General features: G+C 41.4%; 1 protein-coding gene across 1 annotated transcript; it reads left to right on the top strand.

The window, feature by feature from the left end:
• The first annotated feature begins 955 nt into the window (after positions 1-955).
• LOC136449052 (neuropeptide FF receptor 2-like) lies at positions 956-7,109 on the top strand. Its single transcript, XM_066448886.1, has 3 exons — positions 956-1,808; positions 3,596-3,695; positions 3,918-7,109. Exons 1-3 carry the CDS (start codon positions 1,538-1,540, stop codon positions 4,750-4,752), a joined length of 1,206 nt encoding a protein of 401 aa, XP_066304983.1. The 5' UTR covers positions 956-1,537; the 3' UTR covers positions 4,753-7,109.
• The last annotated feature ends 19,750 nt before the right edge of the window (positions 7,110-26,859 follow it).

Genomic DNA, 26,859 nt, shown 5'->3' with positions numbered 1-26,859 from the left:
AAATATCACTGGGAGATAACATAAAGGGGACTACTTTTGGGATTTTTCTCAAGTAGTCCCACATTACACACTATGGCAGTTTGAATATTGATTGATCTAAAATTAATAATATATCACAGGAGATGAACAGTAAGGAGGCACTAGGGGCTTCATTTTGGGGCCTAGCATCCCACTTTGTCATAGTTTAAACGAATGAGTCTATGTTCACTCAAACATGTATTACAGGTAACACACAGTTACGGAACACGTTAAGGGCCTCTTGTATGGGTCCTAACATCACACAACGAGATTTGTCCTTGTTCAGATGTACAACTTGGACTCCGTTCATACATAGATTACAGGAGAAAAACAGTTACTGAGTACGTTAGGGACCTCTTTCAATGGTCCTAACATCACACAAGGAGCTTTATGACAAATCAAACGTAATAGTTGAGACATACATTAAAGATGTAAGTAACACTGAAAGAAAGCTCACTTCAATACCTTGACATCATAAAACCAGACTCGCTACAGTATAAAAGTATATTGACCAAAGGCACACATCAGAAAGAGGCACAAGGTAACATTTGACTACATGATACCGTTTTATCCCAAAGTGCCCTTAAAGGAATGCACTTACACTGTGGTTCCAGACATTGCGATTGTTTGGTATTCAATTTCTGTCCGATGATTCATGAGAGGATTTGAACAACCGAACCACGTTTATATGCTGAGCCTAAAGGTTTTTTTTGTTAGATTTTTTATGAGTATCAAAGTCCGTTTGTGAATTGGAGCACTCACATCAATACCCGGCCTAGGTTTGGCTCTCTTTGGGGCAGGGGAAGCTTTTTGCCGCCAGGATGATCTTCGTCACCCGGTAGTAGTTTTACACGACAGGAGATCCCGTGGTTGGTCAATTTAACTCCTACCGTGTAAAATTAATACCGGATGACAAAGATTATCCTGGTGGCGGAAAATTTCTTCTGCCCAGAATAGACCCCGGCCAAACCACTGTAGACTAGAAGCCAGGGTATCACATCACTATCTTGTGACTATGCATGCAATCATTTACATGTACCTTCCAGTCTACCGGAGATCTACAACACTATTACTACCGATCAAGGCCAGTGTTTTCGTTAACATGCATAATATTTGCCTTATTTCCAGGAGCCCAGTTGACGTTCCCAGAATTTTGGCAAGGACAGAATCCCTCAAGACATAAATTGTTCATTCGGCTTGGCAAGACTCCCAGCATATCCATCTTAGTCTTCACAGAGTATCTTTGATTGAAAGTGTTTTGCCACCCTTGCCGCAGAAAGTCTATCTATAAATATAATCCAATTTGAGTTGTAAAATTTCCAAAGCAGGGATCTCTATAGAAAGCTGTGAGTGTGGTTCGGAATACTGAGGTTTGGTCACATTTCAATTTCCATATTTTCATTCACAACTGGCTTTTTCTAGAACCTACTACTTAAATCACAGCGCACAACACCCTCACTTATTCACGCTGAAAACATTATTCAGTCCTTTATAGAGTTTGGTTCATTCATACCAAAATATGGAGACAAATTTTAGTTTCTCCTTGAATGGCACGATGCCGGATTTGGCCGGTTGGAAGCAGCCGTTATATGTCCGATGCCTTTTAATCATCGGTTACGGTGCCGTGTTCCTGTTGAACATTGTTGGGAACCCTCTGGTGTGTCTGGTGGTGGCCAAGAATAAAAACATGCGCACCGTCACAAACCTCTTCATCGTCAACGTCGCCGTGTGTGACTTCTTCGTAGGCGGAATATGCATGCCGTTTACTCTGGTGAACAACTTGAAAGCAGGTAAAGATACTTGATTACAGAATGACTAATTCTGTCTGTTACTACAAGGTACGACATGAAGCCGAATTATCTAAAATTAGAACCAAAACAAGTCACAACCTGACAATTTATTGAGTTGTGTCTTGAAAAGCTTCTTTTGATGTCCACGTAATTGTGTACTTTTCACATTTTGTCAATAAGACAAATTAGCCAAACAACATTGTCCAGATGAAAACTGTTAACAACATGACGCAGGATTATGTAACGTTGCATCCCATGATGAAATCAAACAAGCATGATAAAGGGTATCACGGAGTTCTGGCAATACGTGGAGCCATTACAGTAAAATCGTTGTAATTTGTTTGGCCTAAGAAGTGTAACGCAAATTGGTCTTATTGCCCAAATGAGTTAACCTAGTCTGTGAGATGATAGATTGTCTCTGGATCATCGAAAGCCAGAAGTTATCCTCATCTCTTATTATAATAAGTCGTGATAAAGTCGGAGTGCTGTTGTTAACGTATACAGGTTTTCATTTGACGTCATTTGCGCCATGTTGGATTAAGCCTAGGTTACACATAGCCGAACATGGCCTCCCGACTCTCCCCCGACCATGGTTGGAGTGATTCGGGAGTGATTCGGGAGCTAGCTCGGTTGGCGTTCGGCCGAGTCGGCTGGCGTTCGGCTGAGTCGGCTGGTGTTCGGCTGCGCCAGCCGAATGTTTTGAAAATGTCAAAACATTCGGCTCTGGACGTAGGGTCTGAACTGGGTCGGCTGGTGTTCGGCTGGTGTTCGGCGCGGTCGGCTAGTGCTCGGCTGGTATTCGGGATTGAGTCAGTAGTAAAATTAGAACCTTAACCACGCCAGAAACACTACTGACTTACTCCCAACTAGTTTCCAACCTACCCATAACTCACCCCAAGGCCGTAGACAAATCTCTGCTAACTAATTCTCAACCAAGTGACTACTATCGGAACGTGGGCGAATCACCCCCGACCTTCACACGACCAAAAACAAAGAAGAACACTAAAAGCAGTATTAAAGCTAGCCATGATTCGAATTCGATCTCTCGGTGATGTTAACAACATAATAGAATGGATTATTTCAATTAAAACCGCAAATGACCCCTCTTTTGAAAGTCGCTGAATATGTCCATTTTAATTCGTGAGAGGGTCTGCAATCGGTCGGGGTTTAGTCAGCAGAGATTCGGCAGTCTGCGGCTAGAGGTCGGGATGGTTGGGAGTAAGCTAGAAAGCATTCGGGGCCCATTCGAGAGTAATTCGTGTACTGGTTAGGAGATGATCGGCGCATCTTCGGCGCATGTTCGTCGCCAAAGATAGGCGTGGCCCAAAAACTGGTCAGACTGCTCCCGAACTACCGCCGACCCGAGTCGGCTAGCGTTCGGGAGCCATGTTCGGCTATGTGTAACCTAGGCTTTACAGTGTCCGTTAACCATGACGATATGCTACTGCTTGATGCAACTAACCGCCAACAGGGTCGCCGGGAGATTTGAATTGTTATTACTATGACGTCATTGAAAAGCTTTGAAGTTTATACCTTGATGCCTTCGATGTGCGATTTCAACAATCTACAATTGCGCTCCCTATATCTCGATTTGATTTGAACACATTTTGATACTTGCCGGCTTCAGATAATTCTGAGATACTCTTGTGGCGCTCTACCGCTCCGCCTGGTCGTCTCTGTAGTACGCCATTTTGATGACATAGGACGATGTAGGATGTACCCCAAATGTATGTGAAATTCACACACAAAAAGATTGACCATGCATTTTGTACGTTACCGTTCCTCAGGCTGGGTGTTCGGAGAGGTGATGTGTACACTCCTTCCTATGCTGATGGGCATGGCGGTAGTGGGGTCCGTGTACACACTGGTAGCCATTGCCGTTGACAGGTATATACAAAATGTCATTCAATTCACATCATGATTATAGTAGTATAGTATATGTTAACACACACACACACACACAAACACACACACACACGCACACACACACACACACAAAAAGCAGGAGTAATATATAGAAACAAATATCAGTTTGATTTCCTAGCCTAGAGGAAAATATTCCTGTGTTGAAAGACTTCTGTGCAACCATTACATTTTACCATTTCCCAGATACTTAGCCGTGATGAAACCAACCGATGGCAAACTGAGCAGCGCGGCAACGTCAGTCATCATCGTGAGCATCTGGGTGACCGCCTGTGTCGTCATGATTCCGTCGGCCGTGCAGGCGCAGTACAAGGACCATGACGGCAACCCTACCTGCTACGAGACATGGCCCTCACTGGAGAGCAAGCAAGCGTATACTATGTCCCTTTTCGTACTCTGCTATCTAGTCCCGCTGTTGGCTATCACTGGCTTGTATCTTTGCGCCGGGGCCCGCCTGCATAATAGAAGCGCCAAACGCAATCGTTCAGCAGAACAAACCTCCCAGTCTCGGAACCAAAGCCACACTGCTAACAAAAGTAGCAACAACGCCCGTGTTTTTAGAATGATGGTGGCCGTCGTTGCTCTATTCGCATCCCTGCACTTGCCTCTCTGGGTAGCAACCCTGCTTAACGACTTCGCAACGCCAACTAGAGGGTTGGGCCTGGTCTTGTACCGGTACATCTACCCGATTGCCCACTGGTTGGCGTATGCTAATAGTTGTGTGAATCCCATTCTGTACGCTTTCTTGAATAGGAACTTCAGACAAGGGTTTATCAAAGCTTTTGTCAACACGAAAAGTTCCTGCAGGGTTGAAACACCCGTGCCCAGAGTAGATCACAAAATGCAAGGCGGCCATGCCAAACATGACAGGGTCCAGTGTCGGCTAACGCTAGAAACCCCTTGTGGCAGTCGAATGCGGCGAGCTAGCCCGACAACGCCGGCAACGGCTGTGGATGATGTACCCAACACTAGAAGCTTTAACCGTCCTTCAGCAGTTGAACTGAAATCCGTCGCATTATAGATGGCCATGTTATGTTAAGATATGCCAAAAGGTTACCTATAGAACTAGTAACTGACCGCGTATCGTTAGTATTAGCGCAAGGAAAGGCAAACAAAATATGACAATGACAGCTGACTTGTATAAAACTCACCAGTACTCATAGAAGTATTTGGAGTCATTTGATGGAATTTGATATTAGTATAGTATTAGAGCAGACCTGACATAATACTTGTGCTTAATGTAAGAAAAAAACCTGGCGGAGACCAGGGGGAAATGTTGTGTCTCCAGTTGATTAGAAAATCATATTTCGGCCGAAGTGATCCTACAGTTACAGTTTAAGATGTAGAAAAAATGACACCGTTTCAGGACACTGATATTTCCAACATCTAATTGTGATTATGAGATAAATTGTACAAGCACAAGTATATTCAATTTGATAAACTGAACAAAGTACAATGCTAAGTACATATTCTTACATCAATTGATCAAAGCCTTGATCTGTAAGTAGAGGAATTCTGTTTTGGTTCATCACTCAGTCAGATGTCAGATCGAAAATCTTATGTCTCTTGCCAGCGCGCTAGCGGTTGACCAAAATAAAGTCATAATGTTAGCTATAGGGTTCACAAACTCCAGTTGATCTAATGATAAATATTTTTCTACATAAATGATGATTAGTCATTGCTTATGAGCCGTTGCGATGTTAAAGTACAGTACCCCAAGATTTGACCACAATAACCCCTGTGGTATCCGGGAGGTCCAATTGCAATGTCCAGGGGCTTACCAGTGATGAGCCCGGATACTTAGCGGTGGCAGAGTTCAGTACTCTGGGGCTTTGAACTGATGAGTCTTGTGGTCTCCTGTCGTTACAGCCCAATATCAAGTCGTTTCCCTGGGGCATCCTATTATGGATGATAGTCACGTTAGCGGTAGAGGTTAGCTGTAGTGAAATGTTGAAATACGAGTGCGATGACGCTGCGGGTGGTGTAGCAACAACGACGAAATAATCATTGGCAAGACTGCTGTGAAAACTATATTTCACAAGGAAATGTCTTGTGTTGAGTCCTTGATCGAAGCAATTCATGGATACTATAATGTAAGTTACCTAATGATATATTGATGTTGGTAGATATTATATCCAAATGACATGGAAGAATACCTTGATGTTGGTGGACATTATATCCAAATGACATGGAAGAATACTTTGACTTTTATGGATTGTAAATCCCTTAGCGATAATATTCAGCTACATACAGTTGACCTTTCATACAGATTGTTCAAAGAAGAGACAGCATTGCAATATACATATCAACAGGGTGTTTTTCTCCTGACCTATTTTACACAGTTATGACTCATTTCGGCGTTGTATAAAGAATCATGTAATCGGATATATATTGTCTTACAATTTCAGTTGTGTACATTTAAGGACTTCAGTTGTGTACATTTAAGGACGTTGATTCTTACTACTTGATGTCTAGAGTATACATTGTATACACAGTATACATTGATGCAGTTATGTTATGTATTGGATATCACTGATTGCGTCGTGGATTACTATTGATGTATAGATAATTATTCAAATGTATCATATATAAAGATATCGATAAAGGTAATATGACTATCAGTAATGTAAAGTTGCGTTTGCTTTGATGTTCATGTATGATATGATGATTGCATGGTTTACGTAACGCGGAAATTTCTGTATTGCATCAGAACGTAATATCTATACATAACTATATATCGTATCGTCAATCTTATATAACAACATCGTGAATATGTTGATATAAGTCAAATATCTAATAGTAGCGTTATGCACATGGATAGTGTTCTTTGCCTGTTTTGACAAGGCACGTTAATTGCCGCGAGAGAGAATCCATGATAGATCTTTTATACATTGTTTCATTATTTGGTAAATAGAGAACAATGTCTGTATACGTACTAGTAGTAGCCACTCAAGGCACAGTAGACACCTGGTCACTATAGATTGGTTTCCTTCGATCAATGGAGAAAAAAGCTAAGCTAACGCCAAGAAGATGTCACAATAATAGAGTGTTTTTTATGCAGAGGAAGCCCCTTGTGCAGGTTTGCCTGTATACTGTTTCAAAACTATGGATGTCGAAACAAATTGGTTTGATTTCAATTTAAATTGTAGTATAATCCTAATTGACTCTTTTGTAGTTGGTTGAAGTGTTATGTTTTACTGTTTAGTTATGGTCTTCATGTACTATCTCCTGAAATTTGCGCGGAACGATATTAGTAACAATTGTGTAAAATGTTTGATCACTCAACTTGCACCTGTGTAAGAGTGCCATTTTGGCTAATTTTGAAACCTTGATTGTGTTTCTGTTTATGTGTAAGCTCATGTACCTAGCCGTGGTTAATGTATATGTGTTTAAACGTTTCCAAAGAAATAAACTTCGAAAATGAAGAACGTACTGATCAACGACTGACTCATTAGAACTTTCATGAAGTAGTCAGACTTTTCAACAACACTTCTTAGCCTTTGAATAAGAAAGTATACAGGGTATAATACTGTCAAACGGCATGGGAGGCAATGCAAGATCCAACCACAAAGAGATACACATCAATTGCAAAAAGAGTTCAAAAATATATGCACTTATGCTTGGGTCACATTTCCCAGCCGGGACCCGGCCGGGCTGTTTGCGGAAACGAAAAATTAAAATGTATATCAATAGATATGCACAAGCTATGCTCTTGAATAATTTTTGGTACGTTTTGTGTTTTTTGTTGCCTTTTATATTGTACCTTTTGTTCCCAAACACTGCCCGGCCGGGCCCCGGATTGAAAATGTGACCCAAGCATAAGAAAGGCACAAAAATAGTCCATTCTACCACACTTTACACACAGACAAAACTAGATGTTCTATAATTATGAAAACCTATTTTTGGTCATGGCATGGAGTACGGAGCAGCTATGAAATTACATTTCAGTCCTGGTAATGATAAAAACGAAAACCTACAAAAGAAGTCCTGTATATGTGCGTGTACAATGGGTGAATCTTGCATGATAACGTACACCTACGCCTATTCCTGGTTTTGGCTGCAAGCCCGGAGCAAATTGACATGAGCAGCTGTCAAATCTGATTTAAAAATCCATTCTACAGACTGGCATAAGGTATATGTAGTAGGGAAAAGGGTAAGGTCGTTCTAAGTGCCCTTAACCTTCAACATACCGTACAATGCTTGCAACTAAAATGACCATACGGGTCCAAATGGACCTGTCTAAGTCGAAATACTTTGAAGCGATTCTTTAATAAATTAGATCGATATTAATTGATTAGCCCTAAACTTGCAAACAAACTTCTTGTACTACGTTTGTAGCTTTAACCATTATGTACTTGGAAAGCATAGTTTCATTTCAGTGGTATCTAAGTGCTGTATTTTCTCTTAGATGAAATAATGTAAGGGGCAACAACATTTAAATACGTCATTCATATGGTCCTGATTTCCTCCTAGATCATTTTTAGAATTCTTTCGTTCCCAGCTATAAATATTCAGTACAACTTTAGTTCTTTCCAAATTCATTAATGAGAAATCAATGGAAAGTCAAAATGTCAAGGGTTGAAACTTTAAGAATATCTTGCATTTGTCGTAAGATGTGACGCATGTCATGCGGGTGTTGCGCGTGCTCCTTTGTTACGCTTAGATATCATGTAAATCAGTAAAGCTCCATTCTTTTCTTGGAAATCGTGTCTTCCTAGTAACAACCGATTTGTACCAATCAACCAGAAAATGTAGAATTTAAATTCGCCCAAGGCAGCATTCTGATGTCATGATACAATTTTGTAACATGAAATGCAGTATTATACAAATAATGCAATCTTGCCCTGCATCAATTATAAATCAGGGTCGTCTCAAATGTTCGATTGGTTTCTTTGGCAGTAATTTTCGACGTATTTTGATCATATTTCAGTTATATAAAGCAAAATGCCTAAACAACTAAGTATGATACAAGCTCAAATTTTGGCTTTAATATCTTTTATTCAGCAACTACGTGTTCTCGTTTTGATCACAACATGTCTGATGCACAACGTAGATAACTAGATCACTATAAAGCATCATGGTTATTACCAATATATCTTTTAAGGACTCATATCCGATAGGTTTTGGGTGTTGTTAGAGATATATGTGTGTGCATGGTAATATCGTCTACAAGACAAAGAACTGTATACGATTTCGTTTATACCTTCACCAGCAATGCTTTATTTTGTGTTTAACTGTCAGCTACAACAGCCCATGGGCTTGATGGGGAGCCCGGGGCAACAATTACTTCTACATGAGTGAGCTGTCAATTCTGATTAAACAATTGTTGTAAATAATACGTTCAATCTACAGACTGTCATAGGTATATGTGGCGGGGAAAAGGGTTCGTTCTGTGGATTGCTTTTTACGATTAAAGGAAAATTAAGTGATTTTCTCCGTTTTACACTATGTTTGCAAGTTTGATTATTATGCACCTGGGAAACATAGTTTCATTTTAGTGGTATGTAACAAAGAGCTGTATTTTTACTTCTAGAGAAAATACTATCAAGGGCAATACGATGTGATGGCGTCATCCATATGGTAGAAAAAAATGACGTTTAAAAGTCTTTCATCCCAGCTATCAATAATCAGCGCAACTACCGTTCTTTCTTAATTCATCAATGAGATAACAATGGAAAGTCAAAATGTCAATTTAGCCAGGGCTGAAACTTTATACAAGTTAAGCATGTCTTTTGCATCTGACGTAAGACGTGACGCATGCCATGCGGGTGTTGTGCGTACTCAGATTATTTCTTACGTTAAGATATCATGATATAACCAGTGAAGCTCCATTCTTTTCTTGGAAATCTCGGCTTCCTGGTAACAACGTTAGAAGCAATCTGGCAATCAACTGGAAAATGAGGTATCTTAAAAACGCCGAAGGCATCATTCTGAAATCATGATAAAATTTTGTAACATGAAATGCAGTATTATATATCAAATAATGTAATCTTGCCCTGCGTCAACTATAAATCAGGGTCGTCTCAAATGTTCGACATATTTTGATCATATTTCAGTTATATAAAGCAAAATGCCCAAACAATCAATTACGGTACAAGCTCAAATTATCATTTTGGCTTTGATATCTTTTATTCAGCACCAACGTGTTCTCTTTATGCCACAACATGTTTGATGCACAGCGTAAAGAACTAGATCAATATAAAGCATCAAACATATTTGCCCTATAGTGTCCTTTGAGGACTGTTATCCGATAGGTCTTGAGTGATGTAGGTGATATATATATATATACCATGAATGGTTGTGTCGTCATACAAGAAGCCCTTTCGATCTCTTATATGCAAATCCAACTCGACGACTGGATAAATCACGAATATTACTTCCGCACGCTTCGAGTGACATCCATCACTCTTCTTCAGTGTCACTAGAATAACAAAAAAAACACGGTTTAACATGCATATGGCAAAGTCACAAACTTATGCCTTGATATGTAAAACGAGTTAGCCTAAAAAGGATAGTTCCTATGATAAGATTCGATTTCGTTTCGTATCTTCACCATCAAGGCTTGATTTTGTATTTAACTGCCAGCTACCAGTATCTACTTCTCGACTTGTCACCGTCCAGGGAGACTCATTCATCTCCCATCTTATCCAGTCTGCCAGTTTTGAATCACCTGAAAGACGCCTTTCCCTGGGTCTAGCGCTGAACCCTCTTGGTCTAAATTAGAAATCCATTTGGGGAAGTCTATCATCTGTTAAGACTCGTGTACAGAGGCTGAATCTTGCACCCATATATAGCCATTGGCAACTACGTCTGTTTCTGGGCTTGATGGGGAGCCCGGGGCAACAGTTACTTCGACATATGTGAGCTGCCAAATCCGATTAAACAATGGTGGTCAATAATACGTTCACTTTACTGACTGTCATAGTGTATATGTAGCGGGGAAAAGGGGAAGGCCGTGCTAAGCGTACTTTACCTTCAACATACCGTACCATGTTTGCGACTTAAGCCTCACTCTCACTGGACCCGCGGCACGCTGGCGTCGTCGCTGCGGCCGATTGAATTGACACAGCGCTCAACGAATTACATCGACAAAAAACGTTGTGTTATTTTTAAGCGTTGTGTGTTTTGTTGTCTTTTTGGTCATACTTGTACGTTTTGAATGATATTCCCATTATAAAGTCAAGGGTAACACAAATCCAGTATAGAACGCAGCAACGCCGCCAGCGTGCCGCGGGTTCAATGAGAGGGGGGCTTAACATGACCACACGGGTCTAAACAGGCCCAGGCTGTTTTAGACAAAATACCTCAAGCAGTTTTTTAAAACAAATTAGATCGATATAAATTGATTATTCCTGTTACAGGAAGCAGTGCAGATATGATATGCCCAAAAGGACGCACTAAAAAGTTGGTTTAAAACTTGCTGTGGTCTATTTGAAGCCATGTGGTCATTTTACGATTACGGAGGTCGAGAAAGTCTTTAAAATCGTTTTCTGTTAACCATTCAAGACTGCAGAATCATCGTCTATCTGTACTGTTAATTGTTTGTACTGCTTCGGTGCGAATACAATTACATATTTGGGTGGCTAAGACCCCATATTGGCAAAACGAGACGTTTTCCTGTTGCCCAGAAGAACCAAATTTTGACGCTTTTATGAAATGCGGTAGAACACCTTGCAGCAATTCTCTGGATTGCGGTTCGTTCTGTGGACTGCTTTTTACGTTTTTACACTATGTTTACAGCTTTGATCAATATGCACCTGAAAAGCATAGTTACATTTCAGTGGTATGTACCAAAGTGCTGTATTATTTTCTCTTATATAGAATAAATAGGGCAACAAAATTTTTAGACGTCATCCATATGGTCCTAAATCATTTTCAGATTTCATTCGCAGCTATCAATATTCAGAACAACTATAGTTCTTTCCAAATTTATCAATGAGAAACCAATGGAAAGTCAAAATGTCAAGAACGTCTCGCATTTGTCGTAAGATGTGACGCATGTCATGCGGGTGTTGCGCGTGCTCAAGTTATTTCTTACGCTTAGATATCATAATATAATCAGTGAAGCTCCATTCTTTTCTTGGCAATCGAGGCTTCCTGGTAACAACCGATTTGAATCAATCCACCGGAAAATGCGGCATTTAGAAAACGCCGAAGGCAGCATTCTGATGTTATGATAACATTTTGAAATGCAGTAGTATATAAATAATGTAATCTTGCCCTGCATCAAATACAAATCAGGGTCGTCTCAAATGTTCGATTGGTTTCTTAGGCAGTAACTTTTGACATATTTCCGTTATAAAAAGCAAAATGGCCAAACAATGCTACAAGGTAAAATAACCATTTTTGCTTTAATATCTTTTATCCAAGCCAGCAACTACGTGTTCTCTTCTGACCACAATATGTTTGATGCACAACGTAGAAAACTAGATCACTATAAAGCATCAAACATTGATTTGCCCCATAGTCTCATTTGAGGACTGTTATCCGATAGGTTTTGAGTGTTGTAGGTGATATATATACCATGCATGGTTGTGTCGTATACAAGAAGCCCTTTCAATTTCTCATATGCAATTCAAACTCTACGACTGGATAAATCACGAATATTACTTCTGGACGCTTCGAGTGACATCCATCACTATTCTTCAGTGTCACCAGAATGAACTAGCAGAACTAACAAGAGCTTATGTACAATAACTAGAAAAAGCGGTTTAACATGCATATAGCAAAGTCTTATGCATTGATATGTGTAGTAAAACGAGTTAGCCTAAAAACGATAGTTCCTGTGGTAAGATTCGATTTCGTTTCGTATCTTCACCATCAAGGCTTGATTTTGTATTTAACTGTCAGCTACCAGCGTCTACTTCCCGACTTGTCACCGTTCAGGAAGACTCATTCATCTCCCATTTTATCCAGTCTGCCAGTTTCGAATTGCCTGAGAGTCTCCTGAATTTTGCCACGACATCTTTTCCTGGGTCTGACGGGAGGGCGCTAGCTTGGTCTAAATTAGACATCCATTTGGGGAATACTATCATCTGCATACACTGTACAGAGGCTGAATCTTGCACCCATAGTTATGGGCAAGTATGCCTGTTCGTGGGCTTGACGAGGAGCCCAGGGCAACAATTACCTCGACATGAGTTAGCTGTCAAATCTGATTAAACAATGGTTGTCAATTTACAGACTGGCAGAAGGTATACGTAGTGGAGAAAGGGGGAAGGTCGTTCTAAGTGCCCTTAACCTTCAACATGCCGTGCAATGTTTCCGACTAAACAGACCATACGGGTCCAACTGGACTGCTGTTTTAAAACAAAAAAGCGGTTCTTTATCAATAATCGATTAGTCCTAAACTTGCAGAACACACACTTGCACAGCCCTCTGCAGTACCGTAGAAAAAACACCAGGTGAACCATTTTTTTTTCAACTTGACCTTCCTTTCTACAACTGCTAACGTGACTCACCTCCCAAATGTCACTAAGATCTAGCCACAGTTTCTCGAGTTATGCTGTTAACCTACATACAAACACCACAGCCACTATGGCACAACCGAACACATAACCTTCTTGGCGAAGGTAACAAACGGTTTACAGTTTTATCACTCTATTTCTACGGCATCTATAACCCATTGAAATTTAACCAGTGTGTCTAGATCAATTATGCTCTCTCTGGTAGCTTCGGCTAGGGCTACCATGTCAACCCCTTAATTGTCTTGTCAGTAGTGGCAAAATTCAAGCCTTTCGCTAACACGTGAAGTTCTGGATCTCCGAGGAGTCCGTCCGAGCAGTTAAAAAAACATTTTGGCATTCTGCCGAAATACCGTTGCTCTTGTGCTCGTTATAAAATGTCCTTGATCTGACCAAGGCGTGCAAACTTGTACCAGTTGACATTCTTTTGTATGCAAATGTTCCCAGATCCGTGAACTTTGAACCCACGTGCACGCCCAAGCCTGTGTTGAAACTTCCGTCTGCAGTTCTGCGTCAAGCTTGGATTCCTACTGTGTCCTCTTATTGTCAAGGAATTATTTCACTCTCGGTGTGTCTGAATATGCTGACTTTGATATAGGGCGATCTCACAACCCGTCGTCTCCAGACTTCTAACAGTTCGCAAACAACCCTTGTCGAAATGTTTGTCATCTTCTTTCGGTTAGGTAGCCAACATCAACTTGTTGATGAATCTGCTTCAACAAGTGGCTGATACGAGATATGAGATGGAGGTTCGCCAGACCTCCATCCGGGTGATTTGTAGTGAATCACCAACTCCAGACAGAAGAATTTGGACCATCGCACACCGGGGCATGCCCCTACTCTTTTTCGAAAGATGTGGTGGGTTCTTTAACGTGCGCGGGGTGTGGCTCTCCCCAAACACGGGACCTCCATTTAACGTCCTATCCGAGGGACGTCCCCAACTCTAGAAGAGTTAGGTACTCATTTACACCTGAATAAAGTGAGGGAATTTGTGTTAAGTGCCTTTCCCAAGGGCACAACGTCCGGGCGCATGGTCAGACATGTCTAGGGACAGCTCGGATTCGAACTGGGGTCCCCTTGTTTGACAGTCGGATGTTCTATCCATTACGCCAGACGACGCCACTATCGTTATAAATGTATTAAGTTCATCTGAGTTGGTAAAATACATAATGAGGAACTAAACATTTCTCCAAATCAAATATTCCACTCACTATAATTTTCGACTGACTCGCTCAGTCTTCTCAAATTAATTGTCAACGGATGAACAAAAGGGGCCCTTGCAGTGAATCATATACAATGTATTTGAGAAATTGAACCTTCGCTGGGTTCGTGTTTGCATTGAACCCAGCTCTTTGACATCAGAGAGACATATTCATATAATTGAGTTCCAGGGACACAGAGCTTCGTTGGAGGGTGTTAATATTCTGGATACCGAGGATGACTACTAAGTGAAAGGGATAAAGGAGGCAATCTACATCTGGACGCACCAACCGTCTCTCGACCGGGACGGGGGCTGATATTGACTTCCAAAAATTTGCCGTCCCACTTGCATAAAAGTCACGTGTCCAGAGCGATAGGGTCAGAAATCCAAGGAAGACTGGGCAAATCAGTCGAAAATTCCGGTGAGTGAAATTTTTGGGTTGGAGAGCTTTTGATTCCTCAAAAAAACAAAAACCTATACGTCTTCTAGATAAGAGTTCTCGTTTGACGACTGCTAGAAGGATCACACAATCTTTTAAGATTAAGAAGGTTTGCTTTGTGACAGACGGTGGATATATACGTCCCCCGCTTTCGCATGCTTTTGATGGTAGATTTTAACGAATGATTCGCATTTGATAACCAAGTTGTCAAAATCGTATGAAACCTCCTACGTGTAAACCCACATACACGCCCACCCATGATTTGTCACTAACAGCTTGATGCTTCAGATGGTAGGAAATCATCAGCATCGTACACGCGTGCAAACCCTAATTGTCTGATGAAACGTGTCTAATGATATAAGTTATGCTCATTGAATTACCACTGTCTTCGTGAGTCAGGAAGTAACGTCCATGAGCATCAATCCACGGGTTATATAAACCCGACACTTTAGATTAAAGTTGGTTTGATATATCTCTCGTGCAGCAACCCCATGCAGGTATGCATTAAGTTTAGATAAACAAAGAGCATTATATTGGGAGGTTATACAACCTCTTGGTTGGAGATCTGTTTGGACGTACTTTTCAGGGTGGCGGAATGATGTACCCTGGTGGAACTATGTTTAACTTTAGTAGATGTTAAATTGTGTGCACTAAATCGTGTCGGTTAAAGATAGGTCATGCACCCGTCAGCTTTGAAGATGATTCAAACTTCAAACTTTATTGACAAATCAACTTGGCAGTCGTTCAGGGAGACTAATTCTTGCGTAGATTTACAGTTTTGTCTTGTCTTTACAGTCAAAGTCTTGTCTAAAACTTCATCATAGTTAAGATAACAATGCAAATTAACAAAAGACAGTTACAAAAGAAAATATCTTGACAGTCTCAAGAGGTTTGCGGGCATTGAACGTATGCTAGCATTGTTCTTGTAATGAAAGAGTTTCTATGTCTGTTTTTTTTTTCAACTTAGTGGAGGTCTTAGTTCTGAATGCCGACGCAGGTTGTAGGAAGACTTGACCACCTTGGGCAGGAACAGCCTACATCATCCGGGATGTTCAGGGTTCTGCAGGATTCGCTATAGCTCACGAATGATTTCTAGCTGCAAACTTCAGCCCGAATTGAGCTGTGACTCTATTAAGTCGATTGTGTCGTTCAGAAACAACAAGTGCCATACTTCATTATGGGCATAAGGGTTATACACTGTCACATGTTTGTCCAACTGAGCTTTTGATCATGATATAAACATACCAATCTTAAGTAGGACACAGGCAAGCGTTAGATGTCCTTCGGATGTGAATTATGCAAATGTGACCTGATTTTTCATTGAAGCGTCGGGATTTCAAGGCTTCAGGGACTAAGCTTTACTTCCGCTTTTCAGCACCCACACATCTATGGGCAAATGTGTTCAAATTGGTCCAGCAAATGTGTTCAAATGGTCCTTTTGATTGTCCCGAACACCACGTTGACCTAAAGAAAAGTATGCGCATGCCACATGTATTCTATGTCTCATTTTTCCATCCCCCCCCGAATTTCAAAATCAGTGACTGCGGATATACATGTATATATATTTTTATTCTTTACCAAAACAGTTTACTGATAAACATGGATTGCACACTACTGTCTTTATCATAGTTGAGGTACGCACGGCTATAAATGCTATGCCTTTGATGAGAGTAAGGGCCCGGTCACGATCGCCGTACGATCGTCGTACGATCGCAAACTGAAAGCCTTGTTTGGATATAGTTGTGCAGGTGTCGTACAAAATCAATCTTTATACGAAATAGATTGCCTTGTATCATTCTCGGTTGCAGGTTTTGTCACAGCCTGCATGAAAATGCTACTTTGTATAACAAAATCGTACGATAACCTACGACGCGTGTGACCGCGCCATAGCCGCGCCGTAACGTTTCTCACCGGGTCACATGGCTGTCAACAGCAATCCTCTTATATAGGTCTCAATCCCTTTAAGAAGCACTGACTCAGAGGAGAAGAATTATCATCTTTAATCATTTGGAATATAGTTATTAATTTTAGATATATAGACAAAAGCTTAACGCACTTCATACATCAAGTTGAACAATCACGTTGTTTTCCAAGTTTGACAGCTAATAGAACAACTCCCCAACTCATTTCACTTGGTAATAACAGTGCCGATGTGTTCCTAATCCTTTCATCTGTTAGAAACTTGGTCTAGAATGTGTTAATGTTCTAGATGATTGTCCACGTGAAACTGTATAGCATTGCCATGCAGGGTGCTTTAACGATTTATGTATCAACAACGCGCGGCACCACTCACTGATACCCGTTACTTGGGTAGATATAGTACCGCACACGAACATTGTGTCTAAAATACCCTGCTCAGCAATGCTACACGACCTCCGGTAGCAATATTTACTAGTCCGCTAACGCTGGGACACATAACGACTTTCTATCAAATGGTGTTGTCTAGATCCCACCCGGTGTTTAAAACGCCTCAGCACAGTGCCGTGTCGTAACAGGGTGCTCGGCGAAAGGGCCCGGGGACTGAACGGAGTTGAAATAGTTTTGTGCCATAGTGAAATGACTCACGATCAGTCGCTCTCTCATCGACTCTCTCGCACTCACTCCGGAACACGCCTATATGGTCTTGTCGCTCGCCATTCCAACCACAGGTTATCAACTTAGACGTTCCTGAAAATCTCTGAATTGGATCAATGACACGATTTGATCCCAGAAATCGTCTAAGATTTTGCAAATCAGGGTTGTCATCTGTAGTCCTGATAGTTACTAGGTCAAACCTAATGATGCAAAAGAGTGTGAAAGTGTTTCTTACATATGTATATTGGTTTCTTATCTACACAAACAGGGGCTTGTGTCTGCTGACGTTACGATAACCTTTCTGCTACCGTCGAATTCCTTACGGTTTAATACTCCTTGCCGGCCCACAGTTACTAAAAAGCTCTGAGCAATTGGTAGCAGAAATGTCACCAAAACGTTGGCAGATAAAACACTCAGGCGTACCCTGGTAGGAAGAGATAAGAAATTGGAACAAGTCGATATACCAACCTGATTAAAATATTTACAGAGTTTCGTACATGAAGATTTTATGTCAAGAATAATCTCAAAATATTTCTTGGAGAGATTTCATGAGATCTTTGAACCCATATGTTATCTATGAAATTCGTTGAGCGCTCTGTAAAATCGGTCGGTTGCAGCGCGGTCGCTGCGTGGTTGTCGGTGTAGTGGAATAGTGGTGTTAGTGCTACAAGTGATGGGAGTGCATCATATTCGAAACGTGATTACGCTGTTATCGCGTTTGCACCGTGACGGTCTGCCCGAAAGGTTAGCCGTAGGAGGCCCACAAATCCAATTTCCGGCGAAGCCTCACCATGCGTCGCGTGGGAAACGTTTTTGATTCCTAACCAATGCAGGGGCGCCTAAGGATTCAGACTAGTTTTACGGAATATATACGAATTTTACGAAACTCATAAGAACCACTACCAAAAAGCATGCAAATTGTACGGAATTCGTACGGAATTTATAGAATTCATACGAGTTTTATGAAATACATACTTTTACGATCCTTACTAATTTGTTGGAGCAGCGCCTATTGTTACCGATTCTAAGTATCGCCCTGTTAGTTGGCTAAATTGCACCGATGTGTCGCCTAAGAAACAATCAATAGTGCAGTAGTGAGACCTTTGGGTGGTTTCTTAAGCAACAGATCGGTGTAATTTAGCAGCAGGGTAATACTGAGAATAGGTGATAGCCAGGGCTGGTCAAAAAAAGTAGTAAGGATCGTATGTATTTTAATTTGTTTTTTCGTATTTTTAATTTGTTAACTAGTATTTCGCATGAATTCCGTAAAACTGTCTTAGTAGTGGATCGTAAGAATTCCGTACATTTGTTTGTATTCCGTAAAACTCGTGAATAATATCTAAACAACCTCGTAACGCAGGATTTTTACGGCCCACACTACATGTATAACTGCCTAAAATGTTCCTAAAAATCCGAGACCAATTGGATGTTTACTGCACCAGGGTATGCTGTTGCAGATGCTGATATTGCAACATTGTTTAGACGATGTGAAAGTGGAATTGCCATAATTATGATATCTTCGAAGCTTCAGTCCTGTTATTTTCATTTGTTCTTGCCGTTCACCTTGTGTTCTATGTAGCCATCTTCATCACCATAGAAAATCCTTCGTCACTTATAATCATGTTTATGTCATGCCTGGGCCTGATACGGGTGTTCCAGACCGTGTGATAACTATCCGGATCACATAGGGTTCGGGAGTGTGTTATCACACAGGCTTCCATAGAATATTTCGAACGCATTTCGAGCGCGCCGGTTGCGCGGCCGTCGGAAATTCGAATACCGGATTCGGAGATTGGAATCAATGTTGCTATGTACAGTTTCTTGTTCGAGGACACAAAACTCCCTCAACTTCTGGCGCATTCCGCATTGAAATGTGTGTTTTCTCGGGTGGGCATGACCGAGGTATGACATAAATAAAATACAACACGTTGTATTCCGCATCACCCTCGGTCCCAGCCCTCCCGCGGGTCGGATCGCCCTCCGGCCGTCGGGCGATCCAACCCGCGGTCGGGCTGGTACCTCGGGTGATACAGAATACCCCGTGTTGTATTCTATATGGACATCTACTCGTCCAAGAAGACATGTAATACGTACGTGTAAGAAGATACAGTCCTCGCACTGGTTATAGTTTGACCCGTGCTAATAAAAAATGTAGTTGTTGCTACAATGAAAAGTTGTGCTGAGAAGAGATTTCAATAAGATACTACGTGCACGCTAGCCTCTCTACCAGGCTCCGCGGATCGCTGAAAAATAATAGAAATTGGCCAAATAGAGTGAATGATGCCAAGGGAGTCGCCTATGGAGAGAGGGTCAATAGGCCACCCACGGATGGTCGATCGTGTACGCATCAATCGTCTACGTCATAGGTCACGTATAGGGCGGGAAGGAGGTCACGGAAAGAACGCCCCCTGACTGTGGAGACCCGTGTCTTATATGTTACCAGCGATGGATCCGTTTCTTCGGTGACTGAGATTTCAAATGGCCTGCAAATGTGGCAACCATGGTCTTGGCAAGGTTTGAAGGAGTCCTACTCTCCGCTAGAAGAGGGTGTAATTTTCCAATGGATTATGTATCAATAAATAGATAATCAGCCGACTTTCTATACAGAATTACGTTTGTGGTGAATTAGGCGACGTGAGTTTTGAAAAACGATATGATACTCATAAACCCCGTTCAGACCCTACCCATGTATTCCTTATGCGTATATTAGACACTTCCGTCAGCGTGTATATTTTTTTACATGCCTGAGGGGCGATAAGCACACCAAGAAGGCCAATTGTTGATAAGATAGCAAAGAACACAAAACAAGACAATACAATTTTTTCTTATCGCCCCTGAAATCAAAGTTTGTAACCCACATTATTTAAGCCCTGTCAGGCACATCGCATTTAGCCATGGGCTGAGATCACTTAATTCAATTAGAGAGTACTTGTCGAGTTATACCCCCATTCCACTTGGACGGCGCTCTCATCGCGCTCTCACGGCGACCTAAAATGGTCCAGAGAGCCGTGAGAGCGCCGAACTCCTGGAAAACGTGCTCAAGTGGAATCTCTACGGCGACCTTTGCGCGCTCGCAGCGCGACTAAAATGTCAAATGTCGGCAACTTTTTAAAGATTTCACAGATCACTCAACGAATTGAGAGATAAAGAACGAATTTTTGCAAAGTTTTGTGTGCTTTGTTCTCTTCTCAGTCATACCTTTACCTCTTGCATCATATTTGAATGATAAAATCAAGGGGAAAACAGATTCAATTTTAGTCGCTGCACGGTCGCTCAATGTGTGTCTTAAGTAATATATGTATGTTCAACTTGTTATCTCCATGAAAAAGGCTTTTTCATGGATATACTGTTTTGCTTGCGTTTGGTGTTTGTGTGTATGTATGTGTCACCGGACACTTAAAGTCACCATAACTGTAGAACCTGTACATGGATTGTAATGATTTTTGGTATGTGGGTGGGTGTTAGGAGGAGGAAGGTCAAGGTCGATTTTGGGCCCCCTGGCATGTGTGACTGGAACTGCAATGGCGTATTTGTTAAAATCTTCAATGTAGAAGAACTGAAGAGTGGATCGACAGATCGTCATGTTCTTTGGTACACAGGTAGGTTAGACCAAGTTGTACACACGTAAGTGCAAACTATGCAAATGAGACAGAATTTGCATAAGTAAGGAGGTAAATCGTTTGCATGGGTGTCGTCGGATGCTTAAAGTCAGCATAACTGTAGAACGTGTAGATGGATTGTAATGATATTTGGTATGTGGGTATGCGCTGGGAGGAGAATGGTCAAGGTCGATTTTGGGCCCCCTGGTTTGTGTCCCTGGAACTGCAATGGCCTATTTGTAAAAATGTTCTAAAGGGGTATATCTGAAGAGAGGAACAACAGATTTTCATGTTATTTGGTACGCAGGTAGGTTGGACAGAGATGTACACACTGAAGTGCAAATCATGCAAAGTTAGTGTGTTTGCGTGCGTGTGCGCGTGTGTGTATGAATTGGTCACCGTGTGTGTATGTATGTGTCACCGAATGCGTAAAATCAGCATAACTATAGAACGTGTAGATGGATTGAAATGATATTTGGTATGTGGGTAGGTGTGGGGAGGAGAAAGGTCAAGGTCGATTTTGGGCCCTCTGGTATGTGTCACTGGAACTGTAATGACGTATTTGTCAACATCTTCAAAGGAGAATAACTGAAGAAAGGAGCAACAGATTTTCATGTTATTTACTTGGCAGGTAGCTTAGAGAGGGTTGTATACAATGAAGTGCAAATTATGCAAATTGGACTTAAGTTGCCTAAGTAATGGGGAAATCTATATTTGCAGTTTTGGCCATTGTAGCACTACTAACAGCTGTTGATAGCGAAAGTGGGTCACTGTGGAACCTGAGCCCCCAACATGTGGCCGGGGGTCATACCATTGAGCGATACAGAATGGGGGGAACAGGTTTAATAAAATAAAAAGTTTCATGGAGATTTTGGGTCCTAAGACTCTTGTTTTTTCTGTGTTGTCTGTCATGTAAACTGTTTGCAATAAATATATCTTATCATTTTACGTTATAACAAAAACCTAAATCACAGAATTTTGAAACATATTTTGAACCACTGACAATAAAACTTGGAGGGAATCTAATTTTAATGGAAGCAAGTACTTGTAGGTATTGGTCAATTTGTATTACCCACGAGCAAAACTATGATTTGACCACAAAATTCCCAGAAATTCAAGATACACCACTTCAAGAATGAAATTTGTTTGAACTACAGTTGAGACCATTTAATCCTCATAGAGCGCTCGCTGCGATCCTTGAGCGCTCGCTGCGGCCCTTTGATCCCACCTTGGGCGCTCTCACGGCGCTCACCGCGCTCTCACGGCGCTCACCGCGCTCGCTCCGCGCTCTCTCGGCGCTCTCTCGGCGCTCGTTTTTTGATCGCCATCCTCGGCGCTCTCACGGCGAAGGTTTTGAGCATGTTCAAAACCATCGCCGAGGTGACGGCGCGCATGGCGCTCTCGCGGCGCTGTCGGCGCTCTCGCCGCGCTGTCGGCGCTCTCAATGGCGCTCTCGCCGCGCTGTCGGCGCTCTCACGGCGATCTGGCCAAAATGAGGTAGCCGTGAGAGCGCGGTGAGAGCGCCGTCCAAGTGTAATGGGGGTATAAGAGAATATTAGAAGAATGCTTTGTGATGCGCGTGGAATTAGTGGATACTTATCACACATACTTAGAAGAAGTATGCCGTTTTTTATTGAAAAACAACACCCCATTCTGGAGTTTAGGACTCCTTTAAAGGGCACAAGTTTCTATTTGCTCACAGTTAGATAAGACCGACCTGTGCCCCCCTCCCTCCCACGCGGGCGAGTTTTCTAGACCTCCTTCACATTGCCAGTCTAGATTGTATCAGTCGCTGCCAATTTCCTCCAGTGTTCATGGGCCAGTAATCACAATCAGTCTAGATACAAAATACACCTGAACACTGTAAAGACGGGAAATATATCCTACAATCAGGCCGCAGCTATATATACTAGTGGCGCCTGATGAAAAATGAATGAACAGCGAGTTCTGTATGTTTGATCACCAATCCATGACCGGATTAGACGAACTACGTCGCTTTTCAGTCTGGTGGTCTGAGTAAGTCCCTCTGTGATTGATTGTACGTCTACTACGCCGAGGGTGGCTTTTCCTTAATAGTGATTTCCTTTATGTAGTGTGTATTTCATGGGCTCTATCAGCCGTTATTACCGATCTTGTCATCAAGACTTGATTGTATCGAGTGAGGTACCTTTCAGCGGATTCGGAAGTACTAAAGACAGTCCTTGGCATCCAGCATTTGTATGGTAGGTGGCTTACCAAAACTACTTATCTGCAAATTATACATAGCTGATGGGCTTGTTATTTTCGTGGATATCTAGATAAAGTGTAGCTTGGCGTATCAGTCCATGGGCATGAGGTGTATGTCGGCTTTGCTCCTTTGACTTTGACTCTATTCGGATCCACAATTTGTTCTTCGACATTCCTGCCAGCTATTCGTCTTGTGGCCCATGTACATACATGTAGCACAACAGTACAAAAGCACACAACCCTAATAGAGCTGGTCTGTGTAAGACAAACTCTCACTGAATGTGGCTTTATGGAGCCCTCTCTTCATGTAGAGTTTGTGGCCGTTCACCACAAAGACATGAGACTGATCTTAAAAAGCAGAAAACTAATAGGAGCTTAGAATCCGCTATGTCAACATGGTAACTAGTCATCGCATTAAGATAAAATACAGCACTCAGTTAGTGTCCTGTTTATCGCATTATACATAAATCAGCAGGATTAGGATTCTCCTGACTAATACTTGGCCATGAAGCTTCTAAGAGTCTGACCATTGCAAGTGCTGCTAGAAGCGTGGTTTCGCCATAGCATATATAGCAAGGCCAGCCAAATCTTTGGCTAAACTAAATAGAATGTTTCACTGTATGATATATTGATTCTTATTCATACGAATCGGCCACAGTCTATGTGTTACGTATACATAATAACGCAATCACTTCATTCACTGATGATAACACGCCGCAATCATCCTCCTCCTCAAGAGAACCTTTGGTACTGACTGCTCCTGTCAATCAAACATGGTAACGAACCTCATGGTGATGATGAATTATCTTCCCGCGCTTGGGCACCATCCTTCAGATCAGCGCTACGGAAATTGAATCAGAAAGTGTCAATCAGAGAATCTGCCTGTATGATCTTCCAATGGTAACCGTACTTGGTGCTTATAACTGTGAAGTACCTGGTGTCAAGACCAAGCTCTGGATGAAACCATTGGCACGTGCCAGGGTTCATCTGCTCTTATGTGTATCCAGGCTGTCGCCATGAATGTATTAAATGAGTGACATGTGACAATCCCTGACTTGTGGGATTTATGTGGGGTCGTGTGGCGCAACGGCAGAGGGTTCGGCTCAGAATCAAGTGTTCCCGGGTTCGAATCATGCCTTGTCACTGATCTTGTGCCATTGGGAAAGGCACTTAACACGACTTTCCCAACATGCCAGAATGGTCTTCATCAAGACAGTGTGCTTAAAAAGTAGAAACATACAAAAAATTATTTTGTATCAAAGAGCGCACCAAAGAATGTCCAGCTGCCCAGTGTCGTCTTATACTACATAAGTCTCTTGTACAGAAGGTTAGTTTCCTAGAATTGCAGTTTAGCCATAATCGCCAGACAGTGGCCAATGTTACTGCCTTTGCCCTTTGGATACTGTCATTGCTACCGATAGATCCGCTTGGAGATTAGTTTAGTCTTTTTTTCGGTATGGTGGCTTTGAAAAGGTGACCTTGACAAGGAACACCTCCTTTAATTAACATATCCACTGTGTGGACAACCATAATGAATGAATAAATAAACAAGCAGTTGCCGCACGTTTATCTTGCATAATTGTTGTCCATTAGAATCATAAGTGCACACAGGAACATTATCGTTAGAATGAAATGCATAATTTCGCTAATCATATTCATTTCAATTAGGTTTCATTATGGTTGGTTTGCTTATCTATAATTAAGATACAGATTAAATGTAATCAACGCTTTAGTCAAAACGTTTTCCAGCACACCACATACTGTATTGACAACGCTTGTTATAATGTGCAAGATGACTGAAAACGAGACATTTTTAATTGAAAAAGTCTGTTATGAAAGATAAAAAATGCAAGACGTGGCTTATTTAATTGTGTGATTTCGTGTTGAGAGGAAGTTCACTTTTCTCAAGGGAAGGCAGGGCGCCGGGTAGACTGCATTTTGACTACTTAAGTATTAATTGGTAGTATGTTTACTGGCGATAGGTAATCATTTTGTTTATACATGCCTAACAGATTCATTGTAGCTTAATCTCTGTTAACATAAGGGAAACATCAGCGACAGAAGGCAAGAATCAGACAAATGAAGAGTGGAACTATTGACATTCAAATACTTCAATTTCAACCTATTACATGGATAGAATAAAGCAATAAGTTAGTATCATAACATGCGATTGAGCGATGCATAAGTCTCCATCCGTAAATATCTAAGTTAATTCATTGGTGAAATGAGTGCCATATTAATCATGTTAATAATGTTTATATCATTAACGCTACCTCCGGACGGGCAGCCTATTTTTACCTACAAGTACCACGATACTTGACAAGCTTAGTTTCCTGTCATGAATATCAACACAAGGCTATGTTCCAAAAGTAGATTTCACGACCCAGCTCAAGTGTGCGCAAGTTTACGACATATTGATGGTACGCAACATTCCTTTCAACTCTATCTTAGAATGACGAGAAGCATAAACTATCGGCTAGTCATATTCTATAAGATGTTTGTTGTTCGTCATATAAGTTGACATGTTAAAACTGTTACAAGCTCATGTTTTGGCATAAATCTACAGTTTATCTCTTTCTAGACACATCCTGTTACATATGTTTAGACACATGTGTCATGTATTTGACAGCTAAAACTTCACCGGTGTGGTTTGATAAAAGTTCCATTATTTGAGGTTATTTACATTAGGGCCTTGGAAGATTGAATAGGTCATACATGAAGATGACTGCAGCAGAACTTCCTTTTTACTATCTTTCGACCTGGACATGGTATTGTCTTGACTTTTTAGTTGACAGTTTATCTCTCTCTAGACACATTCTGTTTGATATTTTTAGACACATGTGTCATGTATTTGACAGCTAAAACTTCACTGGTGTCGTTTGTTATGATGTATAGAAGAAGTGCTGTAGTTTTCGCCCCCTAGCAGCTTGCTCTGGAACTGCAAGGGCGTTTTCGTCTACATCTTTCGAGTAGAATAACTGAACAAAGGAGAAACGGATTTCCATGATAATAAGCATACAAGGAGCTTGGACAAAGATGTACATTATGAATGCAAATTTGGCAAATTGGGGCTTAATTTGCATAATTGATAAGGAAAACCTATATTCGCAGGGTTTCCATTATAGGACTCAAGCTAATGTATCATATGTCGTTTATGGCAGGTGGAAATTGACTGATACCGATTATGCAAATAGATTCCTATTTTTTTGTCACTGGATTTTCTGTGTTGAACATTGCAAGGTTTGTTTACGCCTGTATAAATGACCTCTTTCACCTAAGTCGAAGGATAGTGCCTGAATCGTGTAGTGTCAGCGATAAGTCTAAACCGTTACAGTCAACATGAAACATTGCGTGTCAGCCAGTTGAATAAATAGTCCCTCTGAAGCCCTTATCTTAAACTTAATAGTACGTAGTTTTAAGGCAATTTCTGCTGAAGCTTAACTTTGAAATTAATTTCCCTCCCACGCCATCCCTGAAGAAAATGTACCTTGACTGCAAACACATCGGCCAACATTTCAGTAAGATGTGTAGTATACGGGGATCACATGTGGCTTGGCATCTTGTTCGTTAATGAGGTAGAGAATGTTCCCTATGAGCCTAAGCAACTGCTTCTTCTCGAAGGCCA

This window comes from Branchiostoma lanceolatum, chromosome 1 (assembly GCF_035083965.1).
Source record: "Branchiostoma lanceolatum isolate klBraLanc5 chromosome 1, klBraLanc5.hap2, whole genome shotgun sequence".
NCBI classification, from domain to species: Eukaryota; Metazoa; Chordata; class Leptocardii; order Amphioxiformes; family Branchiostomatidae; genus Branchiostoma; species Branchiostoma lanceolatum.
This window is presented reverse-complemented; position numbering and strand designations above follow the sequence as displayed.

Coding starts and splice junctions, on each gene's coding strand:
- LOC136449052 (XM_066448886.1), top strand. CDS start 1,538: ATGGAGACAAATTTTAGTTTCTCCTTGAATGGCACGATGCCGGATTTG. Junction 1,809..3,595: donor GGTGAACAACTTGAAAGCAG/GTAAAGATACTT, acceptor ACCGTTCCTCAG/GCTGGGTGTTCGGAGAGGTG. Junction 3,696..3,917: donor GTAGCCATTGCCGTTGACAG/GTATATACAAAA, acceptor ACCATTTCCCAG/ATACTTAGCCGTGATGAAAC.